General features: G+C 38.5%; 1 protein-coding gene across 4 annotated transcripts in view; it reads right to left on the reverse strand.

The window, feature by feature from the left end:
• Positions 1-16,275, reverse strand: part of FKTN (fukutin) — a 71,536-nt gene that overhangs the window by 31,919 nt on the left and 23,342 nt on the right. For all 4 annotated transcript variants that reach the window (XM_078152478.1, XM_021002227.2, XM_021002224.2 and 1 more), the window contains 2 exons: positions 5,342-5,545; positions 1,445-1,722 (listed from right to left, as the gene is read on the reverse strand). In XM_078152478.1, coding sequence (XP_078008604.1) covers positions 1,445-1,722; positions 5,342-5,503 — 440 coding nt within the window. In that variant the 5' untranslated portion in view covers positions 5,504-5,545. The remainder of the gene's footprint in view (positions 1-1,444; positions 1,723-5,341; positions 5,546-16,275) is intronic.

Consider the following 16,275-nt stretch of genomic DNA (forward strand, 5'->3'; position numbering starts at 1 on the left):
TATTTCAAAGGAAATGTTGTTCTCATTTTTTTTTTTTGGTGAGGCAACTGCGGCTAAGTGACTTGCCCAGAGTCACACAGCTAAGTGAGTGTTATGTGTCTGAAGCCCGATTTGAACTCAGGCCCTATTGACTCCAGGGTTGGTGCTCTATACACTGTGCCACTTAGCTGCCCCCAATGTTCTCACTTCGAAATAATGACTGAGAAACCCTTAGTTTTTCAAATTTGGACACTAAAAGCAAAACAGGTACATTTTTGCTCCACAATTTTTTATGAAGTTAACAATAAGCTTTTAAGTCTTTAGTCACAATTCTCACTGTCCATATTAAAGTAGAAAGGTACTAAATTATATTTATAATATCTGAAATAGAATGATTTCAACGTACTAGAGTAAGTGAAAATGTTCCATCTAGTCTGCCCCCTTAAAGTATGATAGATTCCAAAGCTTTTAGAGTCAGAAGGGCTCGAAAACAATTCTATCAAACTCCCTCACTTTACATTTACATTGAGAATACTGAACCCTAGAGATATGTTCTGCCCAGGTCACATAGCTAGTTCGTTGCAGAGATGTGACCAGAGCCTGACTCTCAGTTCAGTGTTCCTTCTATCTCACAAGATTGCCTCCCAGTCTTAAGACAGAAAAGAATCAAACAATTAAAGGAAAGTCTCTGATTAGCCTAGAAAGACTGACTGGATGATTAAGCCAATTGTGTTACTGATGCTTACTGAAGGACACAGAGCACAGCACAGAGCGGGGAAAACCACATATAATTCAAACTCTTCTGGCAGCCATTGAAGTTTATGCTCTCCCACTTCACAATAGTTGCTAACAAGCAGAAAAAAAACCCCAAACCAAAATGGATGGCTAAGTTTCCCTTACTGCCCTCCTGCCCTTGAAGAGGTACTGTATTAGCAAGGAAATAGCCGAAGTAGACAAAAAGAAAAGGAACCACAGAGCATGGACAACTCACAAACTGGACAATTCACTCCCAGAAATTATAAAACTCTTAGCATAACTAAAATAAAAGGGAAAGCAAATATTTGTCTTCCTCCTCAAAAGAGCTGAAATTTCTCTTCTCTATGGCCACTAACTCTACTCACCTGCTATTCCTCAAAGGAGTAGAAAATGATGCTTTCACTAGCTATTTTCATATTCATGTTTTTGTTCTAACTCTAAGGAATCCATGAATGGACAGAAATGCTTATATCAGTAAACATTTAGATGTCATGAAGTGACTAGCTGTTACTTCCTATACATAATGAATCATGAATATGTGTCCTTGATCTAGTATGATGACTATTACCATTTAACTTGATAATCAGATTTTTAAATGTTTTTGAATTTTAGAACTGGCATATATTAATTTTATGTTACATTTTTTTCACACATGAAGAAATGATGGGTCAGCAAACATTTCTGATTTTTTTCATGCTGTTTAACTCACCAGTCAAAAGCTCCTGGATAACGACCATACTGCAACTTCCGAAAAGGCACAAACTTTCTGTCGGAATGTCCTTTAAGTCGTAACTGTCCATGCCAGAGGTAGTGGCCACTTCTTTCATAGAAGATCACCAGATGAATGGCATGAGTTGCTAGTTTGAGGATATAGTGCACGGGGATGTCAGTTCCTGACAGGTAATCTATTCCATCTAGGCGGGGATCTTTGCTCTGAATCTTTAGGCACTGGAATCCCATTCTCTCAGCTATTTGAAACCAGTTCTCCTAGAACCAAAGAAGTGTCCTTTAAAGCTTCAGCTAAAGCCAAAGATGAACAACAAAATTTTATTGGTGTTTACTAAATACATTAAGGGATCATGGGATCAAAAGAATAACTAGACGGGACCTTAGAGATCACACAGCTCCAAATCTTCACTTTATGGATAATAAAACTGAAGCCCAGGGAAGTGCCTTTCCCACAATTAGACTGCACAAGTGATTTCAAGGGATCCTTTACTGCTTTATACTGAGACGTTCCTCCTCCCTTGAAGCTTTAACATTGAGAGAGGAGATGGATCTTTCCTCAATGATCTTTCCTCAATCCTATATACTACTTGATATCACTGACCATTCCTTCCTTCTGTAAAATTTCTCTTTTCTGGGTTTTGTTAACAGGATTACAGAATTTGAGAACTGGAAGAGACCTCAATGGCCATTCAAACCCACACATACCTAAAAGGATTCCCCATTATAATATAACTGAGAATTGTTGTTTAGCCCAGGGCTTCTTAAACTTTTTCCACTTTCATATGGGACTTCAGCACTACATATGGGACCCCATATGGGGTTTTGACCCACAGTTTAAGAAGCACTGGTTCTAGCCTCTGCCTAAAAACCTCCAACAAGGCAGAGCCCAACAGCTTTAAAGGTTGCCCATTCTATTTTTGGACAACTCTAATTATAAGAAAGTTTCTCCTGACATAAAGTCTGAGCTCATCTCTTTATGACTTTTTACCCATAATTCCTATCAGCCAGACCAATCAATTCTTCTCAGCGTTCTTTGCATGCCCTGCTTTCAATGCATGGGTGTACTCCTGGGGCTATATTCTGAGCCTTCTTTTCTCTCTCTACATCTGGTTCATGGTATGTTCACCAACTCCCGTGGACCATCTCCATGGAAATGGCTACCAAACCTACAAGTCTAGCCTCCATATCTCTCAGCTCTAGTCCCACCTCCAAATGAATGCTGGACATTTTCTATATCTCCCACAGGCATCTCAAACTCACCATGTCCAAAACCAAACTCTTTCCCCACTTCTCCTAATCTCCTATTTATGTCAACGGTTACATCATTATTCTAGTCACCCAAGCATAAAACAAGGGTTCATCCTTGGTTCTTTACTTTCTTCCCTACACCATAATCAGCCACCACATCAAGTCTATCCTTCATCTACATTTCTCACTTCAATCTCTTTTTGTCAACTTATACCATAACCACTCTAAGTCCAGATCCCCACAACATCTCACTTGTGTACTATTATAACCTTCTAATTAATGAGTTAGTCAACAGGCATTTATCAAGTGCCTACTATGTACCAGGCACTAATAAGTGCTGAGCTTACAAAAAACAGTCCCTTCTCTAAAGGAGCTCACAGCTTAATGAGGAAGAAAACATGTAAACAGGAGATACACAAGGTAAATTGCAGATAATCTCAGAGGGAAGGCACTAAGAATAAGGAGGACTGGGAAGACCTCTCACAGGAGGTGGGACTTTAGCTGAGACTTGAGGGAAGCCAGAAGGGAGAGACAACAACTAGCTGGGGGAAGCCAGTGAAAATGCCTGCCACTGGGGAAAAGTATATCGTAGACTAGGAATAACAAGGAGGCCAGTATCACTGTACTGAAGAGTGAATGAGGAAGGAAGAAGAAAGGGTGTAAGTGGTTGGATCTAGTCTATCTCCTCTCCAATCTATCCTCTACACAGCTACCAAAATGATATTCCTAAAACTCTGATCTGAATATGCTGCTTCAATCAAAGAGCTTGAGTGGCTCCCTAAGTCTCTAGAATAAAATTTAAACTCCTCTTTCTCACCTTTAAAATGTTTTATAATCTGGCTCCAGCCTATCTTTCCAGACTAATTACATATGATTTCCCCTCATGAATACTATGGTTCTACCAAAATGACCTACTTGTTCCTTAGCTTTCCCCATGCCTGAAATATTCTTCCTGTTGCATCCTGGACGCCCTTGGTTCTTTCAAGGTACAATTTAAGTGCCACATCTTTTAAGAGGACTTTCATGGTTCTCCCAGTTGATATGATCCGTCCCTGAATTACTCTTTTCCATATAACTGGCATTTACAATAATGGTATCCTTCCAAAATGTAAGCTCTTTCAAGGCAGGGACTGTCTTGATTTTGCATCAGTATCCCCAATTCTTGGCACAGTGACTGGCACATAGTAAATAGGCACTTGACAAATACTTGCTGATTGACTGTTCATCCAATCTATTCCTCAGAATTCACCAGAAAGTATAAATAAAATAAATTTTAATAGACTGCTCACTAGCAATACTTAAAGTGAAAGCTGCTCATCTAAATTTAGTTATTAATAACTTTACATTTCCATAGCAATTTAAAGAAGCAGCCCTTTCATGAGCACCCTTACATTACAATTTGTTTCTGTAACAGAATACTATTATAAAAGAATTTATTACATGGATCTTAATGTGTTATAGGACAATTTATCTTTCCCAACACAATTACATATAGTGAAAGTGTGCTTCAAGCAATAGTGGTGCACAGAGGCCAGATAGCAGGTACTAGAATCTAGACAATGGAGCTTTAAGACCCACCTTTGACACACCCTGGCTCTGTGACTTGGGACAACTCATTTAATCTCTCAGTGCCCTAAGCAACCTTCTAATACTGTAAGCTGAAGAACAGTTACCAATCTGCATCAGTAGAAGCAGTTCCCTCAAGAATATCTTTACGTCAATAAAATCACAGGTCCAAAGTGTGCCCCCCCATTAAAAAAAAATAACTTATCAGAACCTTCTCCAGAGGGAGGAGATGGACTCAGAAAGAAAATTGAGGTGTTTTTTTTTTAAAGACATGGCCAACATAGGGGTTTGTTTTGCTTGACTATACATGCCTGGAACAAGTTTTGTTTTTCTTGCTTTCTCAATTAGGGGTGGGGGAGGAGGAGAACAGGTAGTTAAGAGTTCTGCCAACTGAGTAATCTACCTCTTATATTGAAAACACATCTTCTAAATATACTTTTCATTATACTAGTTTTTCCAATCTGTCAGTTACCTACTCCCAGCACTTTAGCTGAAGGAGTATGACGTTAGCAATGCCTTCTAAATCCTCATTTCATTTTGATCAGCTGGCAACCCACTGGGGCCATCTCTTCCTAGTGTCCTATTTCCTAGTCCATTCTAAGACCCTCCACTATATTCTCAACAAAAGCTCCTACATTCAACCACTACCTTGCCTTTCCTGAAAAACAGATTCCTCTGAGTATACTGCTACATCCTTTGCAATTTTCTCCAATGGAAACCACTCCTTTTCCTTCTTCCTCCAACTGATGGGACCAGCAATATAAAGCTCATTTTTCTCCAGAGCTATTTTCAGATTATTCCTTTACTTTAATGCTAATGCCTTCCCTCCTTTGATGATTTCCAATTTATCCCATATATATCTTGTTTGTACATAATTGTTTCCATGTTGTTTCCCCCATTAAGACTGTGAACTCCTCAAGAGCTTTCTTTGTATCCCCAGCATTTACCACAGTGAGTGATATATAATAGGTGCTTAACAGATGCTAGTTGACCTGACATAGGCTGCTTTCATGAAAGACGCAAAAATATACACAGCCAATTTTTTAAAAGTAAACCACCTTACCTCATTTTTCAATAGATGGTCCAGTAGTGCAAATGTAGTAAAGTCTCTTTTCACACATAAATACTTGCATTCTGAGACACTGCCATAAGAAGAGTTTTTAACCTGTTCAAAATCTTTATTAATCACTTCCAGAACCAAAGGATCAATAAGAAACACTGGCATATCTTGGCTTGATACTAGCTTAAGAAATTTCTTAACTGCACGCTGTTTAGGGAAACAAAAAAAAATCAGTTTCAATTTCACATCTTCACTTCATTTGGTTATAAGATACTTAGATATACAAATTAATCTCTCACTAAAAGAATAATTTTTCCCAAGAGAAGAAAAAGGCAAAGGCAGACCAGATCTTCCAACTTAAAATGAGTCACCTGAGATGAATGCTTTCTCAAAACTGGCAATTTAATTATCTGTACCCTTTTATTGAAAGATTTTATAACTTATAATATGCCAAAGGTTTTCACTATTGTCTATACCTTCTGTGCAAAAGATTGTGACCAAGACATTGTCTCTGACCAGACCAATCTACATTTACTTTAACTTTTTAAGCATTTTTTCTAAGTACTCTTTTACAAGGACAACAGAGCCCTCTACTGGAAAAAGAAATGACAGCATTAGATGGTATATGTCCTTACCTAGTAGCATGAAAGATGAAGATAAAAAAATTAAGGATTTATTAAAGCTACATAGCATATTTCAATGAGATGCACAATTACCTGTATTTTAGAAATGTTTAGGAATTCATATCTTTTAAACAGTCTGAGGTTGTATAGGAATATAAGAAAACACAGAATTTTAGATTTGGAAAAAACTTAGAAGCTGTTTTACCAAATGCTGTATCTCTTTCTATATTCTATACACTCTCTTTTTGAGTTCATCACATTGGGTTCCTTAGTTGCCTCTTCCTTTTTCTCTCATGGAAATAATTTGTGATTGTGGAGTCGGAATTTTTTAAATGCCTTTAAAATCCCTTTTCCCTTTTTTTAGAGTCTCTGACTAGAGGAACATATCTTTCTTTCTTTTAAATACATTTTCCGTTTTAACTTCAACTACATTTTCCACTGTATCTTTCCTCAGAGGGATCAGGAGGGGCATCCCTTCTGAATATTTTATATGCTGCTATGTCTATGTCCAGAATTTCCTTTCATGGTTATTTTTAACTCTAAGATAATATTGTCACATGAAATTATTAAACACGATCTCAGAGAACCAATGAAGAAGAATACTATCCACTACTTAACAGAGAGATGATGGACTAAATATGCAGAATAACACACAGAATTTTGGACATGGCTAATAAAAGAATTTGCTTTGCTTGACAATGTATATTTTTTACAATGGTTTTGCTTTTATTTTCTAGTGAGAGAGATGTAGAAAAGAAAGAAAATAAATGCTTGTTAATTGAAAATTTTAAATTATTTTTTTAAAAGGATAATATGGTCACTTTTCCCCCAAGGTTCTCTGTAATTTTACATTATAATCCTGTTTTTCCACAATGTTTAGAATTTGATATACAGTAGCAGTTTCCTTCATTCTATACTTCATATCCTAGAAGTGAATTGTCAGCCAAACATGTTAAAAATTTATTGGCCTTTCCACTTTTAGCAAAACGAACCTTAAAGCAACAGTATGGATAGTTGAAATTCACCATTACTAGCATATGTGTCAATTTTGTAATCTGTTAGGAAAGTTTCATCCAAATTCTCCTGGTAGCCAAAGGACTGATGACACATTCTCACAGGACTTTCTATTTTTATCTCCTTTAATTCACATTCAAATTTCTCTATCATAATGCAATTCTAAGTTCAAAGGTGATTTCCTAAGTTGTAGTTCATGCAGTTTACTTATTATTACCAAAAATCTTTTTTTCCAAAATATATAGAAACAGAGAAAGAGAAGGGAGGAAAGTGAGAAGAGAAGAGATGAAAGAAGAAAATTACAGACCACTAAGTTTAATTTGGACTCCTGGTAAAATTCTAGAATGTATAATTAAATGAACAGTTAGTGAACCTCTAAAAAGGGGGGGGGGGGAAGGGAGGTATAATAAAGAGCCCAAATGGCTTCATCAAGAACAGGTCATACACAAGTTGTGGTATATGAATGTAATGGAATACTATTGTCCTATAAGAAATGATGAGCAGGCAGACTTTAGAAAAACCTGCAAAGACTTGAATGAACTGATGCTGCGTGAAGTGAGCAGAACCAGGAGAACACTGTACACAGTAATGGCCACACTGTGTGATGACTAACTTTCATAGACTTGACTCTTCTCAGCAATGCAAGGATCTAAGACAACTGCAAGAGACTCGATGGAAAATGCTATTCACATCCAAAGAAAGAACTGTGGGATTTGCAGAATGAAGCATACTCTTTGCTCTCTTTTTGTTGTTGTTTTGTTTCTTCTTTCTCTTGGTTCCTCCCATTGGCTCGAATTCTTCATTACAACATGACTAATGTGAAAATATGTTTAATATGAATGTATGTGTAGAGTCTCTAAGAGATTGCATGCCCTCTTGGGAAAGGGGGAGGGGAAAGAAGGGGAAAAAAATTTAAAACTCAAAAGCTTATGGAAGTGAATGCTGAAAACTAAAAATAAATAAATAAATAAATGAATAAAAAGAACAGGTCATGCCAGACTAATTTCTTCTACTTTGTTGACACTGTTCCTGGAAAGATAGACCAAGAGAACGATATATTTTTTTTCTTTTCTTTTTTGCAAGGCATTGGAGTGAAGTGACTTGCCCAGAGTCACACAGCTTACTGTCAAGTGTCTGAGGCCAAATTTGAACTCAGGTCTTCCTGAGTCCAGGGGTAGTGCTCTATTCACTGCGCCATCTAGCTGCCCCTCAAGAGAATGATCTAGATATAAATGAGTTAGATTTTAGCAAACCATTTGACAAAATCTTTTATATAAAATCGTTTATACTATCTTTGAAGACAAGATGAAGAGCTGTGATTGGATGGAATAGGGTTGAAAAGGATAGATATTTATGGTGAACCACCTACATAAAATCAGTGTGTATATCTAAGTCCTAAATATGGATGTTTAATATACTTTTCATTACCTTTCTTGCAAAACTTGATCTATGTATCTTCTTTCTCCCCTATTCTCAAATACCATAACTTTCAATACCTTGAAAAATGTAATCAAAGGCTAGGAAACAAGAGTCTGGGGCTGGGGAAAATAGAGTTCCTTCCACAAGTCTTTCTTAAATTTCTACTATGTACTAAAAGTACAAAGAATAAACAATATCTATTCATGGTAAGCTTATACCCTAGTGGTGGAGACAACAAGAAAATATAAAAGTATATATAACATAAATGTTCAATCCAACCTATGAAGAAAACAAATTGAGATAAACTATGAGAATACAACATGCCATTTCTAGTATCTGTTCTGTATTTTCCCACTCCTATGCCCTTGCTTGAGTTATTCATGACCTTCTAAACCCTCATTCCCTGTATCCTGCTTCCTATTCATGTGTTACCTGTGAATGCCATGACCTCCCTTTGTGCATACCATAAGGGTACTGACTTAGTGTCCATAATATTCCTTACGCCAGGCTAACCTTGTGCTTACTGAAACAAGTCTATTATGTCTTATTTGTTTCCCTGGTGAACCTGGTAACTAGTCTCCTTCTTACTTCCCGAAGATTCTCCAAATACTAGTTGTTAGTGCCAACGTGCTTCCGTGACTCAAGGAAGGGCTGGGCTTCTTTCAATTAGACCAAAGAAACAAGTAAAAATGATTTGTCAAGCATGGGAAGATTTATATGAATTTATGCAAAGTGAAGTGAGCAGAACCAGGAGAATATTGTACATATTAACAGTAATATTGTAGCAATAATCAACTGCGGAAGACTTAGTTACTCTCATCAAGTCAATGATCCAAGGTAATTCCAAAGGACCCATGATGAAAAATGCTAACCACATTCAGAGAAAGAACTGATGAACTCTGAGTGCAGATTGAAGGACAGCTTTTTTCTCTTACAACATGGCTTTTATAGAACTGTTTTGCATGACTTTACATATATAACTGATGTTTGACTTCTTAAGGAGTAGGAAAGGGGCAGAAGAGAGAATGTGGAATTCTTTGTTAAAACTGTTATTTTTTTTAATTTTTTATTGGCTAATATTTAATGAAATGAATAAAAATATATTGAAAAAAATATTTCTTGAGGCCACCAACATTTAAACTACCAACACTGACTCAGCACGGGTGACATAGTTCACATGTTCTTTACCAGAAGCAAGGCAGAGATTCTTGGCAAGAGTACTACCACCTCAGTGTCTACTTCTAGCTCTCTAAGTGTGATGCGTTTCTTTCAAACTGGGGGTTAGAAAAGTATGATAGGCCACCAGGACATCTCATTCACCTATTCTGATAGAAGCAAAGGGTAGGGAGGAGAGATGGAGAAGGGGAATGGCTGCCACTGTGACAAAGGAGGTTATTTTTGCTTATTTTGATCGAGAATCATCAGACAATGTAGCCAAGGAAGAAACTGGGCCTCTCTAATGGAGAAAACAAATGATCTAAAAATGTCTTCTGAGTTTTCAAAGTCTTTGACTTTTCTGTAACAGAAGCCACTACTCATCCACCTCTTCAACCTGGATACCTCCTCTCCACCCACATCAGTGAATACAGTTCTTTTCTGGTCAACCTCCAACATCTCTGATCAATCTTTCCCATTCCTTTTTACTGGATCCTCTTGCTCCTCCTAGTTCCCAAGTACAGGTGGCATGTGAGGTTTTGTCCTAGGACTTCTCTCTTTTCTCTACCTCCTCTCTTTATGAAGACCTCATTCACTTCCATGGCTTCAACTATCATGATTACAGGGTGTCCCAGAAAGTCTTAGGGCATTTTAAACCTTAATAACTAAATAACTAAGACTTTGGGGGCACTGTATTTTGTTGACTTCCACACACCTATATCTCAAGCTCTAAACTCTCTCCTTTGACCTCCAGGACATCATAAGATCATAGATTTTGAATTAAAAGAGAACTTAGATATTACCTAGTCTAGTTTTATCATCTTACAGATGAGGAAACCAAGGCCCAAAAAGCATAAGTGACTTTTCCTAGGTCACATAGGCAGAACTAGAATTTGAATCCATGTTCTCTGACTACCAATCTAGTGTTCTTCCCACTACGCAGTTCCAACTCAGTCCTAGATCTCTAAAGGCCTGCTTTATATCACTGCCTGGATGTTCTCCCAATACTTCAAGCTGAACATGTTTAAAAGTGGACTCATCATTTTCTTACAAACCTGCCAATATTTCATGACAACATGAACCATCATTTTCCTAGTTACCAAAGAGCTAAACCTTGGAGTCATGTTTTACTCTTCTCTCCTCTCAATCCAATCAACTGCCAAGTCCTATTAATCTTACCCTCACCTCACATAAATTCCCTCCTTTCCTCTACCATCCCACTCTAGTTCAAATCTTGCCTGGACTATTAGCTCTTAGCACAGTGCCTGGCATATAATAGCACTTAATAAATATTTAGTGAATTGAACTATTATAGCTGTTCTTAAGTGGTCTCCCTGGCTCCAGAATGCTCTCCTGTTTACCCTTCACAGAGCTGCAAAAGTAAATAACACTATGCCTGCATAACTCCACTGCTAAGAAGCTTTTAATTAACTCCCACTGTTTACCAGACATTCAAGGCGCTTCCACACTCTGGCTCAAGCTTAACTTTGCAGCCTTATTCCATACTTTTCCTTCCCTGGATACAATCTACATACCAGACAAAATGTATCTATCATTTCCCAAACTCATCCTGCCCCCTCTAGCCTCCAGATATTTGCAAGTTTCTCCCTATGCTGAACATTCCCCTCACATATATTTCCCTGAAATTCTTCTCTTTTTTTTTTAAGGTCCATCCTCCTGAAGATGTCCCTAAGCCCTACAGCTACAATGAACGAATGGACCATTTACTGAACTCTTCCTATGTAAAAAGCACTATGCCAAGCACTGGGGATACAAAATAGAAGGGCAAGACAGTCCCTGCTCTAAAGGAGCTCCCATTCTAAGGGAAAAGACAACAGATATAGGAGGTTTGGAAAGGCTGTATAGTCTTTAGGGTGCAACTGCAAAGCAGATAGTAATGCATCCTTTAAAACGTCATTTCCACTGATAAAAACCATATTGGTTTCTTTTTTTTTTTAATATAAATTTATTTTTAGTTTTCAACATTTACTTCCACAAGATTTTGAGCTCCAAATTTTCACTCCATCTCGCCCCTCCCCCCACCCCAAGATGGCATACATTCTGAATACCCCTTCCCCTAGTCTGCCCTCCCTTCTATCTCTCCTGCTCTTTCTCTTATCCCCTTCCCTTTCTATCTTCCTGTAGAGCAAGACAGACTTCTGTATCCCATTTCCTATATTTCTTATTTCCCAGTTGCATGTTTTTTTAAACATGTGTTTCTAAAACTTTGGGTTCCAAATTTTCTCCCTTCCTCCCTCCCCACTCACCCTCATTGAAAAGGCAAGCAACTCAATATAGGTTATACATGTGCAGTTATGTAAAACACTTCCATAGTACACATGTTGCGAAAAACTCTATTTCCCTTAATCCTATCCTGCCCCCCCATTTATTCTATTCTTCCTTTTGACCCTGTCCCTCCTCAGAAGAATTTACTTCTGATTACCCCCATTCCCAATCTGCCCTCCTCTCTATCATCCCCCCTGCTCTCTTGTGCCCTTCCCCCTCATTTTCCTGTAGGGTAAGACAGATTTCCATACCCAATTGAATGTGTATGTTATTCCCTTCTTAAGCCAAATCTTATGAGAATAAGATTCACTCATTTCCTCTCACCTTCCCCCGTTTACCCTCCACTGTAAAAGCCTTTTCTTTTTGGTTTTCTTTTGTGAGATAATTCACCTCGTTCTACCTCTCCCTTTCTTCTTCTCCTAGTATAATCCTCTCTCATCCCTTAATTTTATTCTCCAGATATGACCCCTTCATCTTCAACTCACCCTGTGCCTTCTATCTACCTATCTATCTAGCTAGCTAGCTAGCTACATACATATAATTTTCCCCCCTCCAACTACCCTAATACTGACAAAGGTCTCATGAGTTACAAATATCATCTTTCCATGCAGGAATGTAGACAGTTCAACCTTAATAAGTCTCTCTTATGATTTCTCTTTCCTGTTTACCTCTTCATGTTCCACTTGAGTCTTGTATTTGAAAGACAAATTTTCTATTCAGCTCTGGTCTTTTCATCGAGAATGCTTGAAAGCCCTCTATTTCACTGAATAACCACTTTTCCCCCTAAAGGATTATACTCAGTTTTGCTCGGTAGGTGATTCTTGGTTGTAATCCTATCTCCTTTCCCTCCAGAATATTATATTCCATGCCCTGTGGTCCTTTAATGTAGAAGCTGTTAAATCTTGTGTTATCCTGATTGTGTTTCCACAGTACTTGAATTGTTTCTTTCTGGCTGCTTGCAATATTTTCTCCTTGACCTGGGAACTCTGGAATTTGGCTACAATATTCCTAGGAGTTTTCCTTTGGGGATCTCTTTCAGGAGGAGATCTGTGGATTCTTTCAATTTCTATTTTGCCCTCTGGTTCTAATATATCAGGGCAGTTTTCCTTGATAATTTCTTGAAAGATGATGTCTAGACTCTTTTTTTGATCATGGCTTTCAGATAGTCCAATAATTTTTAAATTCTCTCTCCTGGATCTATTTTCCAGGTCAGTTGTTTCTCCAATGAGATATTTCACATTGTTTTCTAATTTTTCATTCTTTTGGATTTGTTTTACAGTGTCTTGATTTCTCATAAAGTCACTAGCTTCCAATTGCTCTATTCTAATTTTTAAGGAAGTATTTTCTTCAGTAAGCTTTTGGACTTCCTTTTCCATTTGGCCAATTTTTCTTTTTTAGGGCATTCTTCTCCTTATTGGCTTTTTGGACCTCTTTTGCCATTTGGGTTAGGCTATTTTTTAAGGTGTTATTTTCTTCAGTATTTTTTTGGGTCTCCTTTAGCAAGCTGTTGACTTGTTTTTTCATGATTTTCTTGCATCACTCTCAGTTTTTCCTCTACTTCCCTTACTTGATTCTCAAAATCCCTTTTGAGCTCTTCAAGGCCTGGGACTGATTCATATTTTTCTTGGAGGCTTTGGATGTAGGAGCTTTGGCTTTGTTTTCTTCCTCTGGTTGTATGTTTTGATCTTCTTTGTCACCAAAGTAAGATAATATAGTCTAACTCTTTTTGCACTGCTTGCTCATGATTCCAGCCAATTACTTTAAGATTAAATTCTTTATTAAGGTAAGAGTCTGCTTCCAATGTGGAGAATGTACTGTCCCAAGCTTCAGGGGTTTATACAGCTGTTTTCAGAGATACCTGTAGTGACCTGTAAATTTTCAGTTCTTGCAAGGTGGCGAGATGTTTACTCCTTTCCTGGCCTGTGCTCTGATCTGTTAGTGACCACAAGTACTCCTTTCTGTCCTGGAACTGTGGGGAGGGTTTCCTCTCTCCACCAGCCACTACAAGCTCTACCATGCCAGCGCTCCTCCTCACTCCGGGACCACCGCCCAGAACTGTGACCCAGAACCAAGCACGGACAAAGCAAGAGATTCCTGCCTCAGCACTGGCAAAGAGATCCCTGCAATCCCCCTCTGATCAGCCACTTGATTCCCCCTCAGTCTGTGGACGGGAAGCTCAGAACACAGCCAACGCCCTGGCACCTGCGCTCTGTGCTCTGGAACTGGCTCTGAGACCTAGCTCCTCTCTCACCGCAGAAACAGACTTTTCCCACTGACCTTCTAAGTCGTCTTTGGCATTCATGGGTTGAGAAGTCTGGAAACCACCACAGCTGCCCGCAATTCAGTCCTCTGAGGACTGCTCCAGGTTTGCTACAGCCTGCACCCCAATGCTGCACTGAGCTCCTCTCCCTATCTGGTGCGATATACCTTTCCGATCAATCATCCAGATTGTCTTGGGCTGGAAATTTGCTTCACTCTGTCTTTTTGTGGGTTTTCCTGCTTTAGAATTTGTTTAGAGAAATTTTTTATAGGTATTTGGATGGGTTTGGGGGAGAGCTCAAGCAAGTCACTGCTTTCACTCCATCATCTTGGCTCCGCCTAATCAAACCCATATTGGTTTCTGATGTCAAACCTTTTGGCAGTACCAAAACTTTGCCTTTTTTTTTTTGGTGCAGCAATGGGGTTAAGTGACTTGCCCAAGGTCACACAGCTAGTAAGTGTTAAGTGTCTGAGGCTGGATTTGAACTCAGGTCCTTCTGACGCCAAGGCCAGAGCTCTATTCACTGTGCCACCTAGGTGCCCCAGTACCAAAACTTTGGCAGCAAAAACCTTGTTTCTAGGCCCAAGTAACTGTGGCTGCTGAGGAATTTGGCAAGCTGCATCTTCTAAGGGTTGCTTGCATGGACCATGGCTATATGAACCAGCCTAGAAGCAGGGGTAGCTGGGGATTAGGGAGCAGGGGAAGGAAGAAGAAGGGAGTAGCTCAACTGACCATAAGTGGTACTTGCTTAATGGTTGGTAATAGTAGTAGGAGGGATAAGGGACTTTGAATTGTATCTTAATTTTTGTTCATCTTTGAATTCTCTGCTTCTAGCTCAGTTCCATATGAAAAGTAGAATTTAATTATTGTTTTATGATATTAATTGAATTAGGGGCAGCTAGGCGGCACAGTGGATAGAGCTGCAGCCTTCAATCAGGAGGACCTGAGTTCAAATCCAGCCTCAGACACTTGAAAGTTACTAGCTATGTGACCCTGGGTAAGTCACTTAACCCCAATTGCCTCACTGAAAAGAAAACAAACAAACAAAAGGATATTAATTGAATTAAAATTACTTCCTGAGCTAAAATACTCTTAAATAAATTTGGATTTATCCATATCCACTTATGAGGATACAGTAGATAAACCTGGACTTCATCTTCTGTGGAATTTTCCTTTTGTACCTTTGTTGGTTAAAAAAAATTTTTTGCTTAGGAAAAAAACAATCACCCTACTTTGAGAATCCAGGACTTCAAGAATGGCAATTAAGGAGATGGTTTCTCTAAAGCTTCACAGGGAAACAATTCTAACAAGTGTCCAGGCACAGAGATATATACAGACATCACAGTTTCTTTTTTTGTTGTTGTTGTTGCTGCTTTAGAAGGAAGTTCTAGAGCTAAAAAGATTCTAAGGAGGTTAAGAATTGATCACTTAACTCAGAGAGGCAAAGAACAGAGCATAAGAACTATAAAGCAGCATAAGACCCTGGGGCAATCGGGACTGAGATCTTGGAGCTAAAGCAGGAACAATGAAAAAAGGGCTCATAGGAGAGGACTGAGGGCTAACAAAGACAAAGTTTACCTATTTCACAATTTTTTTCTATCTTCAAAATAGAAATATCCCTACCCTATCTGTTGGGTGGATAAAGTCAAATGGATTTCCCTGACAGATTAATTTATTTTTCCATTAAAGAGACACAAACTCTCAATTTTTAAGTAAATCAAAGAACTTGTCCATTTTTATCACTTTTTAAAAAAATTTTTTTGAAGGCTGCAAATTATAGACACTGTCTATAAAGCCAACCAAGATTCTCTCATAAACATAGCAGCTATTAAAATTTTTTTAAGGAGGCAGAGTCAAGATGGTGGAATAAAAGCAGTGACTTGCTTAAGCTCTCCCCCAAACCCCTCCAAATACCTGTAAAAAATAGCTCTAAACAAATTTTAGAGCAGCAGAACCCACAAAAAGACAGAGTGAAACATATATCCAGCCCAATTCAGCGTGGGCCTTGCAGGCAAAGACAGTGCCTCAGTGAACCCAGAGCAGGCCTCAGGGGATTGAATCACTACCAGCTGTAATGGTTTCCAGACTTCTCAACCCACAAACACTGAAGACAACATAGAGGGTCAGTAGGAAAGGTCTATCAGACCTGGGTGAGAGAAGAGTATGGTCTGGCCCTAGTC

The sequence above is a fragment of the Phascolarctos cinereus genome, unplaced genomic scaffold (genome assembly GCF_003287225.1).
Source record: "Phascolarctos cinereus isolate Bilbo 61053 unplaced genomic scaffold, phaCin_HiC Scaffold_4;HRSCAF=312, whole genome shotgun sequence".
Classification (NCBI taxonomy): Eukaryota; Metazoa; Chordata; class Mammalia; order Diprotodontia; family Phascolarctidae; genus Phascolarctos; species Phascolarctos cinereus.